The 26,864-nt window shown below is 33.5% G+C and overlaps 1 protein-coding gene across 2 annotated transcripts; it reads right to left on the bottom strand.

Moving 5' to 3' along the window:
• Positions 1 to 782: 782 nt before the first annotated feature.
• mon2 (Mon2 homolog, regulator of endosome-to-Golgi trafficking) lies at positions 783 to 26,864 on the bottom strand. 2 transcript variants are annotated; one of them, XM_072546339.1, is made up of 15 exons: positions 26,461 to 26,864; positions 26,277 to 26,408; positions 25,355 to 25,537; positions 22,991 to 23,195; positions 22,732 to 22,898; positions 22,452 to 22,649; positions 22,146 to 22,392; positions 19,022 to 19,163; positions 18,540 to 18,961; positions 12,102 to 12,978; positions 11,768 to 11,930; positions 7,504 to 8,885; positions 7,028 to 7,444; positions 6,855 to 6,937; positions 783 to 3,273 (listed from the first exon to the last, which is right to left on the bottom strand). In XM_072546339.1, the coding sequence occupies exons 1-15, from the start codon at positions 26,578 to 26,580 to the stop codon at positions 3,092 to 3,094; spliced, it is 4,920 nt and encodes a 1,639-aa protein (XP_072402440.1). In that variant the 5' UTR covers positions 26,581 to 26,864; the 3' UTR covers positions 783 to 3,091. The 2 variants fall into 2 exon arrangements, with proteins under 2 accessions (XP_072402440.1, XP_072402439.1); XM_072546338.1 differs by having other exon boundaries at positions 22,143 to 22,392; positions 26,461 to 26,863.

The following is a 26,864-nucleotide window of genomic DNA, read 5'->3' as shown; positions in this document are numbered from 1 at the left end:
GTTTAGATACTCCAAAGCTTTGTTGCTAACTGCATTTAGTTTTTTCTTTTTATAAGCTTAGTCTGTATGGATCGATTTAGAAAAGCTGTTTGAGATTGCAGTGCCCAATGCTCAATAAGTCTTTGTTCTTGTGAAATATTATTGGTACACTGATTCCTACAATGATGATTTTCAAGTTCTCGTAACTTTTTTGCTTCATGAGTATTGTATTTTTTGTCCATGTAAGCTTACCTGAATTTCCTGCTATTTTAGCCCCATTTTTTTTTACTTATCTGACCTCCGAATCCGAAACGAACTCTTCTTAAAACACTGTAGTTTATCATAACGTAAAACGCTGCAGTTTACATTAAAGTATTACTTTAACAACAAAATAATATTGCTTTAGAGGAGCTATACCATTACCCATCCAAAATGATAACAAACTCAACTAACAGTCTGACACAGTGGGAAAGGAGTACAAGTGCACATTTATCTCTTCTCTTCCAAGCCCTACTCATAGTTGGCTTGAAGGCTTAGTAACTTGCCGCTAGAAATCAGCACCTGTTAGACTTACCGCTTAGATCTCTTTACCTCCAAATAGAATAAAATATTTTCAATTCAGCGATGCAGTTTTATCAATATTTACAAAAATTTCACTTATACCCCTTTACTTTTCACTCAATTTTATTGGAATCGGAATATTTATTTATTTAAATAACACTCTGCATTCGTTCGTTAGTTTCAAGTTTTTTAATATTGGAGGAAGTATCCACAGGAAAAAAGTTATACATAATAAACAATAATTATATTTTCAATTTTTTTTTATTTTCCAAGGGCGTATTATTTGATTTACTATCAAAATCAAAAGATAGTTCACAACTTATCACATTATAATAATTTGTCCTTTTCAGGTTAGTGTAAATATTGAAATAAAAACATTACTAGAAACTATGGGTATCTATTAATGATAAAAACAATAGTGTCTTACAACTTTCATAATTTATTTGTGAATGTAGTGAATAAAATTATTTTACGATTTTCTTAACTGCCTTAATATTTATTAACTACATTCCTTATAATAAAACAATTTCAGCAAGGGGATCTCTACTACGATTAATGAAATGTATTTATAATTACATATTCGCCTTTTTGAACAAGGTAGATAATCTACTGGAACCTCAGCAATTTTATAATTATTCTATAAAATCACAATCTTAGTAAATTATAAATCAATTGTAAATACTACATAAATCACAGAATATAGAACATTCCTTTATACTGAATGTTAAATATTAAAAATACTTATAGCCTATACATATTGCATGTTCATTCAATGTCTATTGTAATTATAAAATGTTAATTTTTTTAGTCATTTTAAATTCTCCATATCTAACGCCTACACTTCTTAAAAAGTATATAAAATATAGCACTAAATCAGATATCCAACCTATATAAAGTGAAAACGTGAATCCTCGAAAACGACTATTCACTGCTGCTTTTTAGTTTTATTCTAACCAGACATTGTTTTACGGGCTTATAGGCAATGATCTGGAGTTCTTTCTTCCTGTCTATTCCTGGTCTGCGGCTGCGACAAACATCAGAAGCGAGACCTTAGCTATTAGCATCAATCATGAAGATCAACTTCGCACCGCATTTAATAATGTCTGCCGCAGCTATAGACAAAACGACAGACAGAGAAAAATTCCCTATCACGGCCTCCAAGCCCCGAGAACAATGTATTGTTATAACATCCATGTGAAAGTCTACTTTGAATCTATATCTAACCTTGAACGTTGGAGATCAACATCATCGTTTATAACAATAAAGATATGCCTCAATCATTATTAGTCCTGGATATGAGGCCCATCTTCACCATTTATTACTCAAAAGCAAATTTTTCGTGAGTAGCTCCTTACACCAATTTGCATTTGTGGTAGCTTACAGGGGCAGCAGAGATGAAATATGTGGATTTGACGATTCTCAATAATTTATTACTAACTAATTTACTACTAACCTACAGAAATAAAATCAGAGGGTTAGTAATTGTTTTTCATAATATCGTTAATGGTACATGCTCTTTGATAAAGCCTTGCATTTTGTAGGACAGATATTTTTTCGGGCAATTCGGATAATTTTTTTAAGAATTAATAAAAAAATATCGAATTAGTAATAAATTTTTGAGAATTATCAAATCAACATATTATATCCTTGCTACCCTTGTTAGGTATCACAATAGAGAATTTTCGAACAGGAAATTTTTGGGCGTCTCATCAAAACGAAGCTATTTACGAAGATTCAGCTTAATAGTAATTATTTTTACATTAGGTATTTTTACTACAAATTTTGAACGTAGGACAAGGATACCGTACCACGCACTTTGTAGGACAATGTATGTGTTAAATTATATAAATATTAAATAATCAACAGAAAAAATCCCGTGGTTAGTAATTATTTTTCATGACATCGTTAATGATACATGTTGTAAAGGGGGACTCTTTGATAAACCTTGCATTTTTTAGGACAAATATTTTTTCGCCTAATTTGGATAATTATCTTGGAGAATTAAAAAAAAACAATACATTAGTAATAAATTTTTGAGAGTCGTCCAATCAACATATTTCATCCCTGCTGCCCCTGTTAGCTACCACAAACGCAAATTGTGGTAAGGGCAAAAGTTGGGCGTCTTGTCAAAATGAAACTACTCACGAAAAATTAGCTTATTAGTAATAAAGGGAGAAAATGGGCAGGGATCCCGGACTATATCCTTGATTGTTGAAGTGTATAAAGTTTTATTAAATACTCTATAACCGATTTTTGGAATACACCTAAAAAGATCACGGTTTTACGTCGAGTGCTTTCAAAATGACAGCATCAAACAACATTCTTCAGAGCCGGGGCATTTCTGAACAGAATTGTTTTTGATTGATGTTATTCTTCGAGCTTTGGTTACAAATTTTTAGAATAAATAAAGAACCTTATTTTCAATAATTATGTAAGCACAATTTTCGAGGTTCCAATAGCAGTAATACCCTGTGAATGAAATCCCCCTGCCGACTAATTCACATTATGGTTACAGATATGACCATTTTTTACAGGTACAAATATGAAAAGACTATATTATTGAATCTGAAATCGTTATAACATTATTATTTCTATTTTGAGGTGGTTGCAAAAGATCACAGAACTGTAGTAAAGCTTCCCTTAGAGGTCTAGAAACTTGGGTGGAAGTTGTTGTTGTGCATTCCACCAAATAAGGATACAGACTTATTAATTGTTCCCAAGCATTATTGTCCCCTGAAAAAAGATATATTTACATTAGTTAGTTAAAGTATGATGTTTATGTATAACAAAATAACTTCAGATTTCAAGAGAATGGTATTTGTACGCGCCAATATCTCAGTTAATTCAGTAAATACAAAACACTTCAAGCGTTAGCCACATTTGGGTCCTTCGATATAGATAATAGAACACGTCCACAGTTAATTAATATGTACATAAATAATATATTAAGTCATTAATACATAATACATAGTGATCATGAAGTGACGCCAAGTCGAAACAGTGGTTGCATGTTGAATCTATACACAGAACCAGCTCCAGCCAATCAGCCAATTCAAGGTTCAGCATTCAAGACCGGTTCGCTGGAGCGATATTAATCTGGACGACTAGAACTTTACCTGGGCTTCTGAGCGACTAGAACGCTTAAGACGGTACACTCAATCACATTGGCAGCAAAATCGTAACGTATTGATATTATTTAGGATATATTTTTACTATTATTAAAATTAAATATTACATAGGCATATTCACTACATGTAGTCAAGTTTTTTATTTGCATTCGCAGTTGTTTATTTGTTTAATATTTGTTAATTTGTTTTATAAAAATGGAAAATTTAAAAACACTGCGTGTTAACCGAGGTGGTTTGAAAGCTCGTTAAACAAATTTTCAGACATATGTAAATAAATGCATGACAAAAATCGATTCATTTGACGATAGGTACTTAAGAAATAGAATTGCACGTATTGAGTGTCTACTAGCGGAATATTCAGTTATACAGGTAGACATTGATTGCTTAGAGAAAGAAGAGGACTTGCCAAATGAATATAAAACACGCGAAACCTTTGAAAATGATTTTTATTCGATAATTGCACAAGCACAAGCCCTTTTTAAGAAAAATAGCACAGATAATACAAGATAATACTAAGGCCTTATTCGACATTCATCCGATACAAAAGGAATCAAAAGCCACTTGGTAGATCACATAAGAATGCACTTGAGATCTCTAAAGTTATTAGGACAGCCTATGGGATTTGGGACAGTCAGAGTCATGAGATACTCTAATCACATGTTTAGTGTCTACCAAACTCGATCCAATGACAATAGAGAATGGGAATCTAACGATTTCCTGAACGATTCACCTAATTTATAAGTTTTTCTTAAATTTTTAAAGCAAAAGTCAAAAATGCTCAAAAAAACGAATCGATTTAGTAAAAAATCCAATCTGTGCATTAACTGTCTAAATCATGGGCATCAATTAAACAGTTTCAACTTTGGTCATTGTAAAAAATGCACTGTGAAGCATCATTCTGTGTTGCATGCTACAGAACCTTCTACATTTGACACACATGTACAACAGTCTCTCTTCACATTTAGTTTAAGTTCGAAACAGGTGTTTCTATCTACTCGTTTATTAGAGGTTGTTGATACAAAGGGAAATCGTCATGATTGCAGAGCTCTTTTAGATCAAGGGAGTCAGTCTAATTTTATTAGTTCAAATTTATGTCATGAACTTGGATTACCAAGAAAGCCTATAAATATTACAATCTCAAGGGCATTTAAGGTGGAATCCAAAATTCAATCCATTTGTGAAATTCAGATTTTGTCTAAAAACACTCTATTTACAGCTCCTCTAGTCTGTTTAGTATATCCAGAAATATGCGATGTTGTACCCGAAGCTCCTATTGACCCAATATCTCTTTCGATACCGTCATGTCATAAATTAGCACATCCTGATTTTTACATTCCCAAACAAATTGATCTTCTCATAGGTGCTGATTTGTTTTGGGAAACATTATGCATAGGACAAATTCGTCTTAAACCTTAAGGTCCATTCCTTCATAAAACTTCGTTTGGATAGTGAGTGGACCACTTACAAACCTCTTCTGTAGACAAATCAAGCTCTTCTTTAAGTCTTTCCCAAAACTTAAGCATACAAGCTCAGCTTTCTCGCTTTTGGGAAATAGAGAAGTGTGCTGGCTTAGTTCAGTCTCCAAAAGAGAAATGTTGTTAAAACAAGTTTACTTTATCTCATTACAGAGATAACGAAGGTCGTTTCGTGGTCTCAATACCCTTGAAGGAACCTGTTTCTAGAATAGGTGACTCAAAATCCATTGCTCTTTAAGGGTTTAACAGTGTAGAACGTAAACTTCAGCGGAATGTCCAAGATAGAAACGTCGAATCATACAAAACAGTTATTTTTGCTACATAATGGAGTATTAAAGGCAGATTCACTTACAACCAAACTACGGGTTTGTGTTCGATGGTTCTTGTTTCTCATCTTCAGGCTGGTCATTAAACGACATTCAAAAGGTAGGACCAACCATTCAAAATGATCTCTTTCACAATTGACTTTGTTTCAGGCAACATGTCATTTCAGCCGACATATGCAAAATGTATCGGCTAGTTTTAATTCATCCTCCACAAAGAAATATTCAGCAGATTCTGTGGAGAGAAAAACCTTCAGATTCTATTTTGAAATTTCAATTAAATGCAATTCCACATGGCACATCTTCAGCGTCATCTCTAGCCATAAAATCCATTTTTCAGCTGGCTTTAGAAAATATGAGTACATCTCCAGCCCCTTCCAAGGCCATCCAATACGACTCCTACGTAGACGATCTACTTACAGGCTCTAATTCAGTAACAGATCTGTCCAATATTTGAAAGTAGGTATTTTTAATCCTCAAACATGGTTGTTATGAACTGCGGAAATGGATCTCCAACAAATGTCAAGCTTTTATACATATTGCAGATTCCAATGTGCAACTGAACACATTGTTAGGTTCCAAGGAAAATGCGAAAACACTGGGCATTTTTTGTCATCTTCGTCTGATGTCCTAACGTACAATTTGGAGGTTTTATTAGACAGCTCCTCTAAAACTGTTACAAACGTCTAATTCTATCCAGTGTCTCACAGATTTTTGATCCATTGGGCTTACTAGGTCCTTTCGTTATCACAGTAAAAATTTTTCTTTAGAAACTATGAATGGAACGTTTATCTTGGGATGAGTCTGTCCCTGCATATATTCATACAATATGGTAAATCTACGTGATGAGCTCAATAAGGCCGCAATATTGCTCGAAAAACAATACATAATTGCATAACATGTTTCAAGGTAAAACCCTCTTTTCAATTGAAACTATTGGAATCCATCCTATTTCTATTTTTTTTTCTCCTATATTCCTACATAAACTGATGTGTAATAAAAATTCCATGTCGTGTATCACATTCACATCATTTTATACTTTATTAAATAGAAAGATGCGAATTATTTCTACATGATGGTGCGTTTTCAGATATTATATGAAAAATATCAGGTGCCATCTAGTGTTCTCTGGATTAGAGAAACAGTATACGTTAATTGTAGTAGTTTTGCTTCTATTTAAACTAGATTACACCAGTCAGTGAATGGCAAAAAGGTTTTGTATTAACCACCAATAGACGAAGGGAAATATTTTCATTCCGTCTCACCCAGCAGGTCTATCTGACGAGCTAAAAATAGCGAAACACGTGCCATAAAATGACTGGTTTGAAGGAATGTGAATATGCCTTGTATATTATTTACAAAATATTGATTGTTTTATATTTGCTTACCTTTCACAATTGTAGCTTTTTTCATCGAAATTATTAAGGTAGTAAGAGCTTTCAATACAAAAGAAATCTCAGAGAGGCGATACCTAAAAAATACCACTATGAAACTGAAATCTTGTTCTAATTGCTCATAATTTCCAAACAATATTAACAGAATATTTTATTATTTAAGGTACCTTGGCAATGGACATTTTCCGCTAAGCTTTTCATCTTCGATGTATTTTTTCAAAACTTCTTGAAATCTATGGAGTAAAGAGGTCACCGCCAAATGTCCAGCAATACCATTATTCTTATCATCTCCGTTAACCACCAGTTCGTGTTTAGCACCATCGATCAAGGAAAATTGGAGTAGTGTCTCAAAACAAGTCTTGGCAAACTCTTCTCGAAGGGTTAATTCAATATCACCATCGGTTTTGACGTTTGTGGCTGAATGGATAGATCCTTTGTTCAACAGAATTACTACCTGCATTACAAAATCTTTTGGAATATTTGGTGAGTAAGGTAATACTTCTGTCCGTAGTAGTTCTATTATCTGACAGTCGGTGGCTTCGTCTGAAACCATCTCATCTAAACCTTTTTCTCCAGCAGCGCATCTAAAATACAAACAATAGGAAGTAAGTCGATGTTGTGTGACATAACAAATATTACTTACGTCGTTGGAAAGAGAAAATCGTTAAGAGTATTATATAGTTCGTTCCACATGGTTGCAAACTGGTTTCCATGGATTCTAGCAACTTTTAGCCCTACTTTTAAAACTGTTAAAAGACTGTTTGCCGCTAACTTCCATATACTATTTGAAACACAATTATATTTAAGAGCTAGAGGAGTATGAAGGGTTACTATAATCTCTCTTAATATATTAGCACTTATAACTTCGTTATTTTCAGCAGTCTTTTCATACAACTTAACTACCATTGAAACAGCTTTTTCACCAAACGGCACATAGTTCATTGTGACCCAATCTGCTATTTTTTGTTTGTTGTCTACTTTGGTAAAGGTTGGAGGTGAACATGTGAACTTTGAAAAAGACAGCAACAGCTTAAATATTTCTGGTATCATTTTTGAGTTATTCTTTTGCATTGCCTCTTTTTGGAGAAGTTCCATGACATGTAACACTCCGTCATGTAATGGTGTCAAAATTATATCAGAGGAAGTAGATATTATGTACGGCGTTTCCCCATAAACAGGAATGCTCACTGCGTTTAGGAGAACCGTTCCTAATTGCCTTAGGTCTTCCAAAGTGAAATTATTCCTAACATGTTGAAACACATAAGGAAATATTTGAACTAACGCTGTAAGAAAAGTTTGACTTGGAATGTAAAAATCTTCATGGGATTCGTTGTCAATTAAGGGCACTGTTATTTCGGTACCAATTTTCACCCAGACTTTCCAGGCCACCACCCAAATATCTTTATCATCTATTAAAGTCTTATTGTCTGTACTTTGGTTTTTACTTTGAAAGAGAATTTCTTGGAAAGATTTGAGAGCTGCTATGGAGACTTCGTTATTTTTACTTAAAGCTGCGTTTTCTATGAATTCTAATAAAACAGACCATGCTCTAGGAAAATCGCCCAAAACTTGTAAAAGCTGTCTCTTTGTGTTGAATACTCTAGCAACTCCTGATAAGGTAAGGACCTGGGTCTCGGCCCACTGTTTCTGAGCAGTATTTCTGGTATGATGGATTAGGATATTGCCGCCTGCGTCTACCTTCTCGCTACTTGCGGAATTTGACAGACTTCTAACTTTGTCCAGTAATGGAAATAGAACTTGCCAAAGGAGAATTTGCCATGTTGATGATTTTAATAAGCTACCATGAGCAGATATTGTAGAAAATAAAGTTTGACTAGCTGATTTTCTGACAGCAGGCCTGGTGTCCACACATAGGTCTCCTAAGCTGGAATACAGACACATCCAGAGCTTGTCAAAACTAGGCATATTAAGGGTGCCAGGAAAATCAGGTAGCACTGTACTGTCTTCCAGGGAAGCCTGGCTCAACTTTCCTTGGTTTTGGTGAAAGTAGTCTGATATATTCCACTGAAAAAATAAAATAACTTTAGAGGAACAAAAAATTGATTATGTAAATGGAGTAAAAAACAAAAAGAAAATGTACAAAGTTTGGGGAAATATCTTTATTGAGGGATTGGTAAAACTTCAAGGGAGTCGAACAGTTACGAGCGCGTGGTGAACCTCGAGTACCGTGAAACAGCTGTTCGCGTGGCGACGTTTTCCCACGCGAACAACCGGTCTGATCTGCTGTATTAGATGTTTCATATAAAAAGTGGCGAACGTCTAATAGAGACAAAATACAAAATGCTTACTGAAATCTAGAATCAGACACAAATACCAGATGAATGACGTCTGGGAATTAAGTCCTCATTTTCAAAAAGGTGCGACTATGCCAATGGGATGAGACTAGCCAGGCTTCGCCCTACTTAATGTAACATACAAGGTACTGTCAAATTTGATATATGAGCGTCTGCAATCGTACGTAGATAAAATAATCGGAAAATATCTGAATGGATATTTTGTAAAGGCAAAAGCCTGGACTGACCAAATTTTAATATTAACTTAGAGAAGAGAAGAAATATATCAACTCCTTGTTGATTGCATGATTGATGCATTATGTGCGACATCATAATCCGCGACATGTTTATCAAGCAATGATTAGCTTTGACATACCAATGAAATTCGTAAAACTAGTCAAAGAAATGTTGTACATAGATGTAAGGTGAAAGTCTAAGGGCATCTGACAGATTCCTTCTCGACGACCACCGGCTTTTGGCAAGGGAATGTACTCTCTTACATCCTATTCAATCTAGTATTAAAATACATTGTAAGGAATACCACCATAAAATTAAGAGACAAGAGCGTACAAATCATCGCATTCGCAAATCATGTAAATGTCATAGGTCGCACACAATGAAAAATGCTGAAAGTGGTGGAAGTTGAAAAATAAAAGTAGAGTACTGGAAGAGCTTGAGGAAAAAGATACGGTAAATGACTGGAGGGAAGCCAACAGTAAAGTTGTGATACGGATGGAAGAGTGTTAAGAACCGATGTGGAAATAAAGCAAAGGTGGTATGAGTACTTTAGTAAGTTGCCAAATGAAGAACACCAGAGGAGAGACAGAGAATGCGGGATCTCAAATCAGAATGTAATACCGGGGATAGCGAGAGATTCAGTTGCCGAGGCGTTAAATAGGACGAAGAACGGTAAGGCAGTAGGACCTGATGGAATACCTGTGGAGGTTTGGAAGGCCCTAGAAGAGGAAGGTGTTGATATTTTGTGGCAAATGATGAGTAGGATATATGAGGAAGAAAGGATGTCCAATGTATGGAGAGGGCATGTGATTGTATCACACTGGTCATTTTTGACGCTTATTGTGGTGGGGGTAGAACGGCTCGTTGGATCGTGACTAATGATACATCATTGGAAAGCAGAGGGCATAGCGAATGCAATATACATGGCGGCATTGCCAAAATGGCATTACAACACGTTATTATTGATCCGATTTGAGCGTGTGATGAGTTAAATGAAAGGAGGGGGTATAACGTCTGCCAAATCTTTTTCTTTTCCGTCCGACAAATCGTCTTCTTTTCAGCAGCTATCAAATCTTCTTTTTCGGTCTGTCAAATCTTTTTTCGTTTTTATAATATCTTCTGCCATTTCAAGTTTGTTAAATGTCGTTCACCATTTTTTATCCTAAGTAATTTACAAATTATTTTTGTAATTCATCCGTTGGTCGACGCCAATATGATCAAGTATCTGCAAACGTCTTTGTTATTTCCTCCACTGTTTTTGTCTTTAATAGACGAGTCCACATGTGACATTATACATGACATAGTACGTGAAATCTGTCATAAAACATGACATAATTCATGACGTGTGAAATAAAACGTGACATCTAACATAAAACCTGAAATTTGACATAAAATGTGACATAATACGCGACCCCTGCTATGTCGCACGTTAGGATTTATCTAGTTGTTTATTTTGTACTCAGTAAAAGGCCTTCTTTAGGTCAATAAAGCAAATTTACTTTATAGTCTGTCTATTATCATCCATACTGTTCATTAATAATGAAAATAATGTGTAGTGCTCTTTTGGTAGCCGCCTTGTTTGTTGTTCTATCTTAATATAATCGTTATCTTCTCCCCTTTTAATTTAACATATAGCACGCTCCAATCGAACCAATAACAACGGAGATATGATGTAATGCCCTTTTGGCAATGCCGCCATGTATGTTTTTTCTATCTCAAGATATTCAGTATCCCCTCTGTTTTCCAATGATCTTTCATACGTCAAGATCCAACGAGCCGTTCTACTCCCACCACAACAAGCGTCAAAAATGACAAGAATGATTGGCTTTTATTAACTTTTCCCATAAGAAATAACATGCGATGCCTCCACCAAAAGGGCCGTTCTCTTGTTGCCTCTTTACTAGCGTTTATAACAACAAACAGCTTCTCAGAAAGTACCAGAAAACCTTCGAAACTAGAATATGGAGAGCGAAAGGGGAATAAATCGAGAGGAGTAATTGAAGTAACTTAAGAGGAACTAGGGCCATGGAGCCAATGTTAATGAAGACTGAACAAAGAAGTTCAAAGTAGAAATAGTTAGCAAAAGATCAAAGAAAATAATTATGACATGAATGCATTTTACAGAATTCATAAAAACGATACAAAAGGATATAATGAACGAATGATATGAAATACGAACATCATACATGTGGATGAAAAAGAAAAGTTATTTAAAAATATAGAAACAGTGAATAACCTACTGCACCCTAACCTAGAGGGTGAAAATTCCCCAATCTAAAACAATAACAAGTAAATGTCAGTAAAATATGGGAAATACTTAGATTTATTACCAAATTAAAAGTTTTTTTTAATAAAGTAATTATCAAAAGTTCTTACCATTAAACCAACCGCTGTTAAGGATATGTTCAATTCTTGTGTTTGAGAACCAAATTTGGCAACCGTATCTACACATAGAGGCAGGCATCTCCAGGGCATAACAGGCAAAAAGTCTGTTATAACCAGCTGCAGACATTGGAAAGCAATTCTGATCAAATTTTCGCTAAAAATAAGTAAATATATAAATATTTATTACATATATATATATATATATATATATATATAATATATATATATATATATATATATATATATATAATATACATATATATATATATATATATATATATATATATATATATATATATATATATAATATAAAGAAAATACCTACCCATGTTGATCATTGACAGCACCAATAATACCAAGCACTAACGGCCAACCATGAGTGAGCGTTTCTCCATTTGTGTGTAGAATTTGTAGAACACATTCTAACTGTTTTTGCCTAACATCTCCATGAGGAACTGAAGATAGTTCGTATAAAGGACCCAGAAGTAAAGTCTGGAGTTTCTGGTTTTCTCGTAAGGGCACTGCATGATTATAATGTAAAGCTGATTTTACCAAATATGTAATAGCTTCAACTCCCCAACCTCGCATTCTTATATGTGGGTGATGGCACACTTCAAGTAAGTGGTTTGTTAGTGGCCTCCAAAGTACTTCTATTCTTGACATATTCACTAAACCTGTTTCCAGTAGCTTGGCTACTGCGAATAAGGAAGGCTCTCGGTTGGAGTATGCCAGCTCCATTGCTTCTTGAGATAGTTTACACAACGCACTTATAAGATGGTGCAATGCTACATCATCTAAATATTGACTAGATTCGAACAATTTACTTAACATAGTAGACAAAACTGGCAGATTATCCATAACAGAACTAGTAATCCCAGTATTAGTATCTGTAGCAGGTCGCACTGCCTTTAAACTTCCTCCAGTTGATGGCTTTAATCCCAAAATCCAAACCAAATGTTGCAATGTGGTTAACACTAAATGCCAAGAAGATCCTAAAATTCCACCGTGGCAGTGAGCCAAACTAAGCAAAGCTCGCATGGACTGCAAATTTTTGGCCGTTAGCATCACAGGTCCTTGTTGAGTTCCAGCTGGTATAGATGACGTTGGTAGAGGAGTACCGACGGCTACTACCTGTTGGCGGTACTCTGTTTCGCCATAGGGCACAATAAGAGGAATGTTCATATCTTGACTGTCTCTATGAACTAAAAAAATAAGAGCATGTATGAATATAGACATAAAAGTATTTAAAAAAATTATAATTATACAATTTATACAATATAAAGTATCGCATATACAAAAGGAAATCAGTGTATAACCCGAAACTTCTTCATGAACTGTCAGACAGGTATGGAAATTTTTTTAGAATATTTTTGTAAAGCTGGATTTTAGTTTGACGGACTGTAGACATACATACATACAGTACATACAAGTTGTAAATTTTGCATATAAATCAAACTGTGAGTTATTAAAGTAAAATTCTCATGTGTTCTGTCGACGATGCTGCTAAAACATCTGATCATGACACAGATGCTCAAGAAACTAGAGAAACGAAATGAAGATGAAAAGAACTAATTTACATAAAACCAACCTACACCATCAGATATTTAAATTACCACTCAAACCACAACGTTAATATTGAGCTGGATATCAGTGAATGTAATTGTTGTCATCATTTCAGTTTGCTCGTTAGTAACAGCTTTCTTTGCCAATGTATCTACTTTTTCACATCATGCGATACTTGTGTGTGAAAGTACCCAAAGACATTTAACGTTGGCGTGTCTGTTTTGTAGGTGGTAAAATGAAAGTTAAGCACTGAAGAACAGATAAAGAGTCAGTAATGAGAAGAAAGTTTGAGGTTACATGACTCTTACATTGCTTCTCCCGTAAAAATGCTGCAGAACTGAGAGATCCGAATTGCATATTCAGTATTTCCCAATATAAAGACCGCTGTACGTCCGATTTCAGTTCTTGATGCATCAGTAAAAATCTTGTTAGAGCCAATGTATTCTGATATCCGTTTTTAATATAGTTTCTTAATTATTATGGGATTTGTGATACTTTTTGAATAGGTCGTGAGGGATATATCAATAGTGGGAGTATTAGTAGTCTAGGGAGGTATACAAAACCATATCTCGTTCAATGTTCTTTCACAGGTGGACGTTTTAATTTTTTATGACAATGAATAGGTGCATGTGCTTTGTAAAGAAGTGGGTGGTTTATGTTATTAGGGTTGGAAGACAATCTGGCAGCATAATATAAAGAAATGTGTTGTCTTCGTATTGATAGAGGAGGTTCATCTAGGATAACCTGAAAACTTAAAACGGGACTAGTTCGGTAAGCACCCAGAACAAGTCTTGAACATGTGCTTTGTATAACGTTTAGTTTTTTAAGAATGATTACGCAGTTGAGTACCATACTGCGCCATTTTAGGTTGATATCATTTAGAGTAACAGTTGTTTTGCAATCGGTTTGTCTTTTGCCGAATTTGATAAAACGAGATTTATCAGTTGAGAAAGTAAAACCACTTTTTCTCTTTTAGATTATGCAGGAATGATTGCAGAATTTTTGAAGCTAGTGTAATATTAGAGCTACTAATATATACAACTAAGTCACCTGCATATAGACTTGTTTTCAAAGGTAACTTCATCTCTTGTGTGATATTATTAATTGCTTCAAGGTTGAGCCCTGTGTAATTCCGTTTTAAAGAAACTTTGGTTTTGAATAAATTCCGTTTACACGTAATTGGAATACTCTATTGTTCATGATTTTTTTTACGAAAGCAACAAAATTTCCCTGGATACACTAGTTACACATCGTTTGTAAAATTTTGTACCTTCATGCAGTATCAAATGCTTTATTTATATAAAAAAATATGGCAATTACATTTTTGTTTTTTGTAAAGGACTCACATATATCATTGTCAATAGCTACTAAGGCATCAGGAATTGATCCGTCTTTTCTAAAATCGCTTTGGACAGGGCTTAATAATAATTTTTTTTTCAAGAAATCATATTAATCTTTATTATTTAAGTTTTTTGCTATCAATTTGTATGTATTATTTGTAAGAAAAATTGGTCTATAGCAAAGAGGGTCAGTTTTTGATTTTTAAGGTTTTAAAATGGGAATAATTGTTGGTATGTTATCGGTATGATGAAGTATTTTTTGATTTATCTAGTTAATATATTAAGAGATTCTATGTTGTTGTAATAGCCGTTTAGGTTCCACTGTAAAATAAATGTATTAGCCATTTTAGACAACTGACTGAGAAACAGAGAGATCACTTTCTGTGTCCGATGAGGACGCAAAAAATTTTGGGTACCTAGAGCCAATTTGGTTTTTAATGGACTCCTTAATAATATCAGACGGTGAGGCTTTTTGGCGTTTAATTGTGTGTTTAGATTTTACAAAAGGAGTTGCGGTAGTTGACGTTTCTTGTATGTCTTATGAGGTAGATATCTGTCTTTTGGTTGTGTGGAGGGGTACTTCGGTGATCAATGAAGGAAAATTTGTATCTTTAGTCTTTTCTATGGACAGAGTATGTTTTGATAAGGATAGTTGATGATATACTATGGTTTCAGCATTACAATTTTGAACGTTAGTGCGGTCAGTATCCTTTAAGGGAAGTTGTACAGGTGGAATTACTGTCTCCGGTTGATATTGACTATTTATTTTAAGAGTTGTTTGTTGACATGTTGAAGGACAATCAGTTTCCCGATGTCCTTTTATTGCACACTTAGAGCAATTTAATTTGTCGAGGGTAAAGTATATACGGTAGTTGGTGTTGTCATAGAAGATTGTAATAAAGTCTAGCATAAGGATGTTATCATCAGGAGTAACAAATACTTGGCGGCGAAAGTTTAAAACATTGCTATATGCAATATCCGGCATGCCTTCTTCAAAAAGAGTTATTCGAGATACGGTTTGAAGTCCCAGTTTTTTAGTTCACCTTCTATTAGAGTGTTTGGGATGGTGGGACAGACATTAGAAATGACGAGTTTTGTCGCTGGAGTGATTAATCTTCTAATTTCTATTTCTGTATTGTTCAATATTAGGAAATTATGTGCAATCACGTTAGTACTGGTGAGGTAAATGTATATTCTATTGTTGGAAATACGTGAGGCGAATAGTATATTTTTCGGTTGCACTTAATTTCTTACAGCAATAATGTATTCATGGATTTTTGCGTCCCTGATATTGGAGAGAACAAAAGCTTGATCTTTTGTTGGATATTTGAAAGAGGTAAGAGGACTGAAACATGTATTTGGTTGGTTGGTATGGTATTTTGTTGAAACAAGAAATTCCGCTCTTACCATGGCCCGGCAACTTACCAGACATGAACCATATTGAAAATGTCTGGGAGTACCTAAAAAGAGAGTTAGCTTAGGAAATAATTACCAACAAGTTGATAAACAGAATCATTTTCCATTGGAATCACACCGAAAATTTAAAATAAATTGCAGGAAAATGCGTAAACAGCATGCCTAGGAGAGTGGCCTGCACTGCTTAAAGCCAAGGGTGGCTTAACAAAATATTAAGTTATAGTAAAATATTGTAATAATTTACGTTGTTTTTGTTCAATAAATATGCAAAAAGGTTACTACTCATTTGTGTTGTTTCGTACTTATAGCTAACATAGTTATAATTATAATTGATTATAAAATACAGAAAACTAGAAATTTTGGCTTAATCTCATATAAATATAATATTTAGCTATATCATTATATTACCAACATATAATGTACAATTTGAACACAGTCAGACAATTATAGCAAATGCCAAAAATATTAATTTTCAAGTGATACGACCATGGACGTATAAACACAGATGGACTCAGTTATTTACATAAAAATGTGAAGCCAAAATTATTTGACTAGGTCACATTATCAGCACCTTCAAATGTTGTCACATTTTTTTATTAAAATATCTTATTCACGTATCGCTGAAAATATTACTATATTTATTTTATACTCTACAGGTGCTATCAAACCAAAATAATAATTTATTACTTATATTAATATATTTAATTGTAATTAAAACATCAAATGTGCACATAGTGTGCATATCATTTAATAATAGCGTATAACAGATATCAACCAATTATTTTATATGTAGAAGCACTGAAACCTATTTATTAATGGCAACGGTGTTTACATTTCTCTGTCTTATGGCTCTACGTCAAACTTCAAATGCTGTTCCATGTCATGTCCATGTTTGTTTACTTTTTACCCAAGATGAGGAAAAGTTGTTTTTCGATATTTTGGTTGTATTTTAAGTGATATTTGTAAATATTGAAATAAACAAATTATAATAATGGTGCTACAGTTTTGCATTTGCAAAAAAAACGAAATATTTACATCCCAATGTCTCATTTAATTTGTAAGTACTGTTTGTTTACATTATTTAAGATGAGGAACTGAGGAAGCCTGTGTGTTTACATTTTAAAATATGTCTTTCATAGGCGTACCATTGGGTTTATTCATATTAATTAATGTATTGAACAAGAAATTAGTTCATGAAATTAGTATACACATTTTTAAATTGTAAGTAGACATCATCTGATTAAAAAGATCTGTTTAGTAGCTTTTTAATTTAATATTTCTCATGAATTAACAATAAATTAGTGAAATGAATAAAACTCATTTATTTTTCTATGTAGGTTTCCAAATAATATTGATTAATGATGAAACTTACTCTAAACTTCAACAGAGAAAACAGTATAAAAAAAACCTTTCAAAAGCATCCTTTTTGGTTATTTAAACTTATAAGGAAGCTGAAAAATATTTCAGATTTTTTAATAAAACTATAAATATCTACAACAGACTAGTTAAAAACCTTATGAATATTTTGATTAATAAAACCATACAAAATGTCCCAAAATCAATCTATGAGCATTTTGGTGACCATATGTATGATGAAGGTGCAATCGATGGTCAGTCTATGCAACTTTTAAAATTGGTTCTTGAGAAATATTTTAAAATTGGAATTCATCATGAAACGAGGACTACTTTAGATGCTAAGACCGTGCGCATAAGAAGCGTTCTTACTAAGACTGTTTTATTTCGCAATCAATAAAAATTTATTTCTATACCAATGTCTTCTATTATGTCTATTTACCATTTTTACTTTAATATTTCTGTTCGGTAAATAGCTTTCCAATAATTTATACATTTTCATGCCTACTTTTTAATAAGTAGGTATATTTGCAAATAATTTTATGTCAAATGCCAGCTTTGGAATGATTAATAAATATTTTTGTAGCAGAAACCCTTACTACGAGGAATCTATTCATATTGTATTAAAACAAATTTGTCACAATTTAAAAAAATATGTTTTAATACAATTATCAATAAATATAGGTATGTACTTAAATTTGACAAATGTATATTTTTAATTGTTTTTTTTTATCGTAGGATTATTTGATACCTATTAAAAAATTAACTTGAGCTCAACTATATTTTATTGTATTAATTTTAAAGCAAATAAAATTGTATTTTATTTTTTCTATAAAAACGTGTTTTTATACATTATTACTACTTCCAATTATTAACGTCTGAATAATTATCCCCGCGAGTAAAAATTCAAGCACGCTTATGCTCATTGAGGAAGTATCACAGTCTATCGATACCCGTTTTACTCCCCTTTACCCCCTTGTCCAGGAATATCAAAGCTTCAAAACAGTGTGTGTTTAAGGTATCTTATTGCTGGGTCCATCTATGTTTATACGTCCATGGATACGACAGACCAACTAGATGAAATAAATTACCTTGTCTAAGATTCACTCCAGAGGTTACAGTATTTAAAACTGTAAGAGCGTAATGTGGTGGCAAGGAAGATTTGCAAATAGCTGTTATGAACGCATCTCTTGGAGTGTTCAAATCTAACATGCCACACAATGAAGTATAAGTCTGAATGGCTTTCAAGATATTTTCAGTTATAGATTCTTCGGTACTGGCATCCACTAGCGGACTCAATGCAGCCAACAAGCCACACCAACTTGAATTAATCAGTTGGCAGTTCAATTCTTTGCTATTTTCTTTCTTGGGTTGAACCGGTTCGTCTGGTTGTTGTTGTGGATTTATAGTAATTTGAAGGGAACGAATAATTTCCATTAAACAAGCATATGCGACAGAAATACCATATCCATCTGGAACTATTGGTGGCTCTATTTTGTCTAGCATTTCCAAACTAAAACACATGTTAATATCACGCTAGATTCTATTCCTAAAAATAATACTGTCTACTTACTATGTAGATTTAGTTTGTCCTGTGGGGAATGTAGTAACAATTGGTAACCATACTCCCCTTAAAAGGAAACCGGGTTGAGGGGAAACTCCTGGACCTGCTGATACTCCTAAATACATGGGAGTTTGACCTTGTCCAACTTGCACTGAAAAAAATGTCATATATATTATTGGCTATTACTCGATCCTACAAGCTAGAAAAAATTATGGCTGATAAAAATCATGATAAGGCATGGAAAAGGAAACATAAAACCTATAAGAAATGTTTGAAAAATTATGATTTTACAGAAATGGTGATGACCTGACTAAGAAACTTATAAGTAATACCACTACTTTTAAGAAAGAAGCTATACTATGATCTACGAGATTTATTGATTGTGCCCCCATTCTTACATTCTCTGATGGTTTCTCAGTGATTAAAGCTGCCCACGTAGTCTTATCCCTCCAAGTAATTTAGTATATCTAAAAGCTGTAAGTTAGAAGTTCCTAAGGGAACAGGTTTCCTAGTTGCATATAGGTTTGCTGCTCTATCCCACAGCATCCGCCAAATCTAACACCTTCAATGTTTTCAGGTGTTTTCTCAGTTTACAATGGTCTGTAAGTATCCCTGTTAAAACATGTAGTCCCTTTTGCTTAAGCTAATGCAATATTTAAATCCTCTATAGATATAGTTTCCTAGAAGTAATTAAAGAAGCATGGGCTTGCGAATGACTTGTTAAAGAACTGCCAAAGAACAGATCTAAGCAGATTTATGCACAAATACACGACACAGTAAGAGAATGTCAGATCATTTCAGCCTTAAATAAATTTACTTATGTTTCAAAGTTTATCACTAGGGATCTTGCAACAGCGGAAGTGAAAATTTCCACCAAAAGAAGTAAAAGGCATATTATAATAGCATCTGGCTACTTTCCGAGTCACAAAGATAACAATCCGCTAGAGGAGGTCGAAGGATTGGATGTGACACAATTTCCCACAATACTATAAGAGGCAGAACAGACACAAACAAATGAGGTGAGCACCTATTAGAATGTTTTTCTTCTTGTAACATAGACATTATTAACAAAGGTTACAAATCCATATTTACCACTGCAACTAGGAAAGATATACCGGATATCATTCTAAATATAATACAATTCGCAGGCTCACACAATCCTGAACAAGCCCAGCCCTGTTTTATAACGAAACAAACTGACTGGTGTTCAAATAAGAGCAAATGGATCTGGTCATCACGCTGGTTGAATCGTATGATAATAAATTGTTATGAGGCAGCTTGTCTTATCAAGAATAAAGCCATGAATAGACATGGACTTTGGTAGAATAAGGTGTTTTAACAAAATTTAAAGGCTAGTGCATGCAGAGTCGTCAACAGAGCCAACAGTTCAGGTCATTGGGAGAACCACAAACAGGCTGTAACAAAATATAACGCTGAGTTAAGAAAGGATCATGTGACAGACCACAGCTAACGGCATTGGACTGCTTAAAAAGCCAGTGATTTTATGGAAATGAAAGGAGAAAGCATAAGAAGCCTTTTGAATGGTCATTTTCAACATTTATTGAAGATGAAGCAAAGACTAAGCCTGATGAATCCAGATACACATCATCAAGAGCTTAAAAAAGGTTATCCTCAAGGAGAAGTCTTATCACTTCTACTGTGATCGATAATAGTTGACGTGTCCGTAAGAGTGCCTGAAAAAACGCCTCAATTCAGCCAAAATATTTATCGCCTCAGACAGTCAAACTGCACTGAAGTCTACAGCTTATGAGTCGACAACAAATTGGACAAAGTAACTTTACTGTGGATTTAAAGGCATAAAGGAATTGTTGTGGAGGACGTCCGAAAATGGGAAAAGAAACTGAGTGTAGCCTACTGGAAAAATATATTATCTCTTTAAAATGGGCATAGTGGACAAAGCAACATAAAAATTTTGTGAAAATAAGATTTTTAGAGGTACAAAATATCTCTCCTAAATTGATAATAGGATTTATTAGAAGCCTAGATCTGTTTGGCCTGGTCTGATGGATTGAATATACATGTAGGGTATACACACAGATCTTACAGGTCAGTGTAGAAAGGTCTTCGAGGCCAAGCAACTCTTGTATATCCAGGAATCCATAGGAGAATAGGTAAATTTTCCTTGCTTTGTTCATTTAATTTCCCTAAACATTCTCATACTACTTTGGAAGGTGAACAAATTGAATATTGGACATTATGACAGTCTCCCCGATATTTTTTGCTCAAGTTTACCTGGGTGCATTTTACAATAGTGTGAGTTTCTGTTAACATATAAGTTCTTCATCAATATCTGATGGATTTTTATTTGAAGCGTATAGCTAGGCTCTTGTATCAAGGCAACAATGAACCTTCCCAGTAAGTTATGCAAAAGCTCTATTATTATGCCAAAGGTTCACTTGTAGTATCCTGATGGGCGTCATTATGTCCTGCGTGGTGTATTTACACAGTGAGTTTCTACTTTAAAGATGTTTGACATTTTGCTGAGGCTCATGCTCAGATCCTTCTCATATCCCAGTTCCTTCTGCTCTTTTAGAGCTGCTTTTATACCACTTGATGGCATTTTATTTAGCTTGGAAATAGTACCAGTGTCCCATTCGCGTTTACAACTTAACTTTGTAGTCAATTGGTTCACACAGTTATACTTCTTTAGCATGGCCTCTTGAGATGTGCTCCATACTGACTTTCATAAAAGTTGAATTGGGAATTGGATCTAATAATTTCTTCATTGGTCATTCTAAATATGGTCTTTAATTTCACACTTGTCAGCATGAAAACAATGAGTAGAGGTGTGAGATCAAGCATTACTTCTTGGATACATAATAACAGCCATTGGGGGTATTCTAATCGCAACTGTCATGCATGTACAAACTGGTCCAACTATGAAAAATATATTTAAATAAATAGGAAAGTTAAAGTTAGTAACAATTCCACCAATTTTAACTATAAAAAGAGATAGATTAGTAGAAGCTAAGTGAAATAATGGTAGTAGAAAATAAAGACAGCAAATATTAGATCAGCTATTAGAAATGGAAGATTGGCCCTATCCTAATTTTAAGAAATTATTCATTTTTATATTATATTATTCAAATAACAAAAAGTCTAAACTTACTACCTGCTCCCATTTGCAACTGGGGACTAACAAAGAGAGACTGGACATAAGCGCCTAAAGAGTTTACTATATCTTGAAATATGCTAGTTGTATGCCGGTTTAAATCATAACATTGACAGAATGAATTCAGTAACTCTGGCTGGATCGTCATTTTGTGTAATACTTCCAAGGCAAGGGACCTCTGCCATGTTGGCTTGTCAGGATCCAAAAACTTAACAATTAAAGACAGAAATATTTCACACTCAGTCACCTAAAAATTAAAATTACAAATTAATGTCAAAGCTCACTATTAAAACAAATAGTACTCACCAACAAACTATGGTATTTCTGTATTAAAATAGACACAACCCTGAGTAATCTCATACTTATGGGAAAATATGGCTTTTCAAATGGTGTTGCCTGTTGAAGGCTACTGGGAACATTGCTTCTGTATTTAATATTTGGCGAAAATAATTTTATAACTAAAGCACAAACTCTTTCTTTAAGTAGAAAACTAAATTCAGTATTCTAAAACAATAAAATATAACATTTAGAAGAAACAAACCTACAATAAAATGTCAGTACATATTATTCTAATCTTCTACATTACCTTGAAAAAAACTGAAGAAAACTGAGTTAATACTGATTCTAACAATTCCAATCCAAAAGTTCTTGTCATTTCAGTCATTCCTATCAACCAAAATGGTTGATCTGCATTCACCAATTGCACTAAGTCTTGAAATAATAAAAATGCATCTCCTGCACATGGCGGAAGTCCTATAACAAACAATCTTTAGATTTTATTGTTCTTGTAACTAACAAGCTTTCAGATTAAACACTTCTGATTGAATATCACCTAGATAACTTACCCTTTGGTGGATTCCCACTAGGCACCTTTAAATCCTCAAAGTTAGCAGTGGTTCTTTGAGGAATATTTTCAGTTTTTGAAAGCTGTTCATCTTCTGACACAACTCTTTCAAACACTAGGTATACCAACTGTCTTACTGTTGCTCCAGCTGTATTGATAGTAGTAGAGTTTTTAGCAAAGTGTAGCCGAAAACATAGTACCAATGTCTAAAAAAAAATAATGTTTACTTTTACAAAAACCATAAATACTTTTGTCAACAGGCAATTGCCAATTTAAATACATACAATATTACAATATTATAATACCAAAATGAGAAATTTTAAAAATCCTAATAAAATAAAATTCATAAAATTTAAAACTAAAATAAACAAAAAAGAAAGAAACAAAACAAAAACCAGATCACAATTTACACAGTTAGTAGCATCAAAGAATCACATGCACGATATTAATTGCACTTTTAAAATACTTTGCTTTTCAAAGCAATCCAACCTATCTGTATACTGATTTGCAAACCTAGCAGATCTAGATATATAAGAATTATATCTATAGTTTGTTTAATGGTGGGTAATTTGGAAAGATTTGAAAGCCTGGTTTGCTTAAAAGGGACATGGAGGTTAATTTTTTCTAACAGTTGTGGACTGAAACTATGGGAGTGCAATATATTATACAGCATAGTTAGATATTTGTGCATGCGTCTGACCTGAAGAGTTGCGATGTTGAGAGAACTTTCAACGTTAGAGGAATTGATAGCGTCAGCTGTATGGTGATCATTAATGAAATAAATCTTAGGAATTTATGTTGAACCCTCTCGATAGCTTGAATATGAACATTATAGTGGGGGGACCAGACACATGAGCAGTAATCGAAGAAAGGTCTCACTAGTGAACAGTATAATAATTTAATGGAAGTGATAATAAAATCCTTAGCACAGCATTTGATAAAGCCCAGCATTTGAAGTGACGTTGAAATAGTTATCGATATGTGCAGTATGAATGATAAAAGTGGAATCAAGAACAACACCTAAATCTTTAACTTGGGTTATAGACTCTAAAGGACAACCTTTTATAGTATAGACTTGGTTGGTGGGGTTTCTGTTATGACTAAAGACCATTAACTTTCACTTTTTAACATTGAGTTCCACACCATTTAATTCACACCAGTGGCTCAAACGGTTCAAATCCACTTGTAGGTTGTGGTAATAATAGATATTCATGATCTTCTTATATAGTTTTAAATCACCCACTAACAGGACAGAGTGTAAATGGACAAAACAGGAGACAATATCATTCACATAGATATTAAAGAGAAGAGGACCTAGGTGCGAACCTAAAGGTACACTAGATGGTACCTGTATCTCATTCAATCAGAAGTCTTGAATATGCACTATTTGAATTTTTTCTATAAGAAGATAACCACTTTAAAAGTTGCCCCTGAATACCCAGACTATGTAACTTATTAATTAAAACTTTATGATTTAAATGATAAAACAGCTTTGTTAAGTCCATACACAAAGCATAACCTTCAGTACCTTCCTCCAAAGATTCCAAAATAAAATCAGTGAAAGTCAATCAATCAAGCTCTGTTGACTGGTAATTCTAGTCTATCAATATAAATTTTTGACAAGTATTCATCAAACAAATTAACAATGTCTGTACCAGTACAGCCAGTGGTATTATTATAGTGTACAACTGATGGTATATTAGGTTTGCTATTTTTTTTAACCAACAAATTTCCAAAATTTTTGAATATTGTCCCTGATGAGATGATTGTTGTTTTAAGTATTTACATTAAGCCTGTTAATTTTAAGTTTCTTTCAGAAGAACCAATACAAACTGTAATTATCTCAATTGCTTAAGGATTGATTTGAATGCTCCACAAAATGTTCATAGAAAATATATTCCTTATACACATATTACCCATCTAAAAGGGCAACTGATAATCAAGTCTTAGTGATTTTAGATACATTTGGATTAAAACAAACTTCATAAATTTTATGATTTCAGGAATTAATGGTACTAATATGGTGCCAAAATGATGAACAATTTTATTACCTAAATATAGTTACTTAACATTCCTAAGTTCTGGAGAACAGCACTGAGAATATAGAGAGACTCATCATTTAAGGGAAGTTAGACTGCTGAAGACCATGAGAAAGATCTCCAACAAGATGGATTGAGCAGATCACAGGAAGTTGCAAAAGATATTATGCAAATGACCAGAGACAGAATTCTATGAAGATAGACCATACACAATATCACCACAACCACTACACTTCCTTTTAGGGGCCAAGACTAATTTTCCCAAAACAACATAAGTGTTTACCTCTATCCTATCCAGCCTCATAATACCAAGTATGTTTACTTACCCTAGCCAATGTTTCTCCATGAACCACAGTATTAGTGGTCAAAAGCAGTGTCACTGTTTGTAATATTTTCACTTCTTCAATTCCTGATTCCATTAGAGACCATAGTGTATCAGTAATATATAATGCACCTTTCTGATCTACTAATTGATGTGTTATAAGTTTCTGCATTATTTGTAGGCATAACTGCAAAATTAATAGCCATAAATATCATAAACACTATCATAAGAGTTTCATAAAAATTTGGTAGATTAAACAATAATTAAAAAGGTATACTTTTAGAATAACACAAATTCAGTTCAGATTATACAGAGAATACCATAGAGAACCATATTTACAGCTGCGAAAAATAGTATAAGATAGGGAGGAAACTTGTTGAGCCTACTGTTGTTTACCATATATAAGACAATATTGATAATACTAATGGATAAGATAATATTAGAACACGACAAATGGAAAACTCTTTGGTATCAACACAATATGATTTTGGTCACAAGAGGACAGAATGCTCATTAGAGATAAAACAAAAAACATGCAAGCATATTAATAAATGTGAAGTAAACTGGCAGTGAACAGCTGCAGAACAGTATATACACTGAAGTTCTAATCATTTAAAACAGAAATTATAACTTAAAGGGATGTAATACATGAAGTTTAACAGTAGGTGAAAACATAATCAAATAATAAACAGTTTTAAACCTCACAAAACAGTAATCTAACAAAATAAATACACTCAACCAATATCTGATTAAAAACTCTTGCAATTGCCAAGCGAACACTTTGGTAAAGTACAGTAACAATTCGGTTTTTAATGTTTACATCATAAATGAAGTCATACTGTTGCAAGTGAGACCAGGCAAACTTTGGAAAAATCATCAGGTACCAGATTGTTACAGAACATAAGAAAACTAACATAAATACTTACCCGTATAATTTTAACATCCTTTGTTTCACAACCTTGCGACAGAGGGTAGATAATTTGGTTAACAACATAGTATATTGATGTTTGTGGGGAAGATTGGGCACCTTTTAATTTAAGAATAGCTTCTTCGCATGCCTGAAATTCAAAATTAATAGAATTTTAATTAATCAAACAAAACCAGTCTTACCTCTTTCACTTGGGGATACTTCTTTTTTGATTCTGAAGATAGGCTTTTGAAATCAATCTGCAAATGTTCTATAAAGGCTGGAGAGAGCTCTACATTGTGTGTACTTCCTTCATATGACATTATGGCAATTTTGTTACATTACAGCACTGAAAAATGTCCTAAACACCAGATGAGCTGGCACTTGTCAATTGGCACTTTAAATTTTTACCATTTTTACCGCACAGATAGATTTAAGTCGTTAGAATTTGTGAAAAAATAGTTTTCATTGTTGTAAATAAATGCAAATGACATCAATATTATCTAACTGTAAACGAACATTAGGTAAATTGTGTATTTAGGTCTTTTCATTTGACTGATTTGACATTTCACAACAATACAATCATGAAGTTTGTAACTAACCTTAC

This window comes from Diabrotica undecimpunctata, chromosome 10, assembly GCF_040954645.1.
Source record: "Diabrotica undecimpunctata isolate CICGRU chromosome 10, icDiaUnde3, whole genome shotgun sequence".
Taxonomy (NCBI): Eukaryota; Metazoa; Arthropoda; class Insecta; order Coleoptera; family Chrysomelidae; genus Diabrotica; species Diabrotica undecimpunctata.
Note: the sequence above shows the minus strand (reverse complement) of the source record. Positions and strands in the feature narration are given on the sequence as shown.

Coding starts and splice junctions, on each gene's coding strand:
- mon2 (XM_072546338.1), bottom strand. CDS start 26,580: ATGTCATATGAAGGAAGTACACACAATGTAGAGCTCTCTCCAGCCTTT. Junction 25,538..26,276: donor AGGATGTTAAAATTATACGG/GTAAGTATTTAT, acceptor TTAATTTTGCAG/TTATGCCTACAAATAATGCA. Junction 18,962..19,021: donor GGACAAACTAAATCTACATA/GTAAGTAGACAG, acceptor CATGTGTTTTAG/TTTGGAAATGCTAGACAAAA.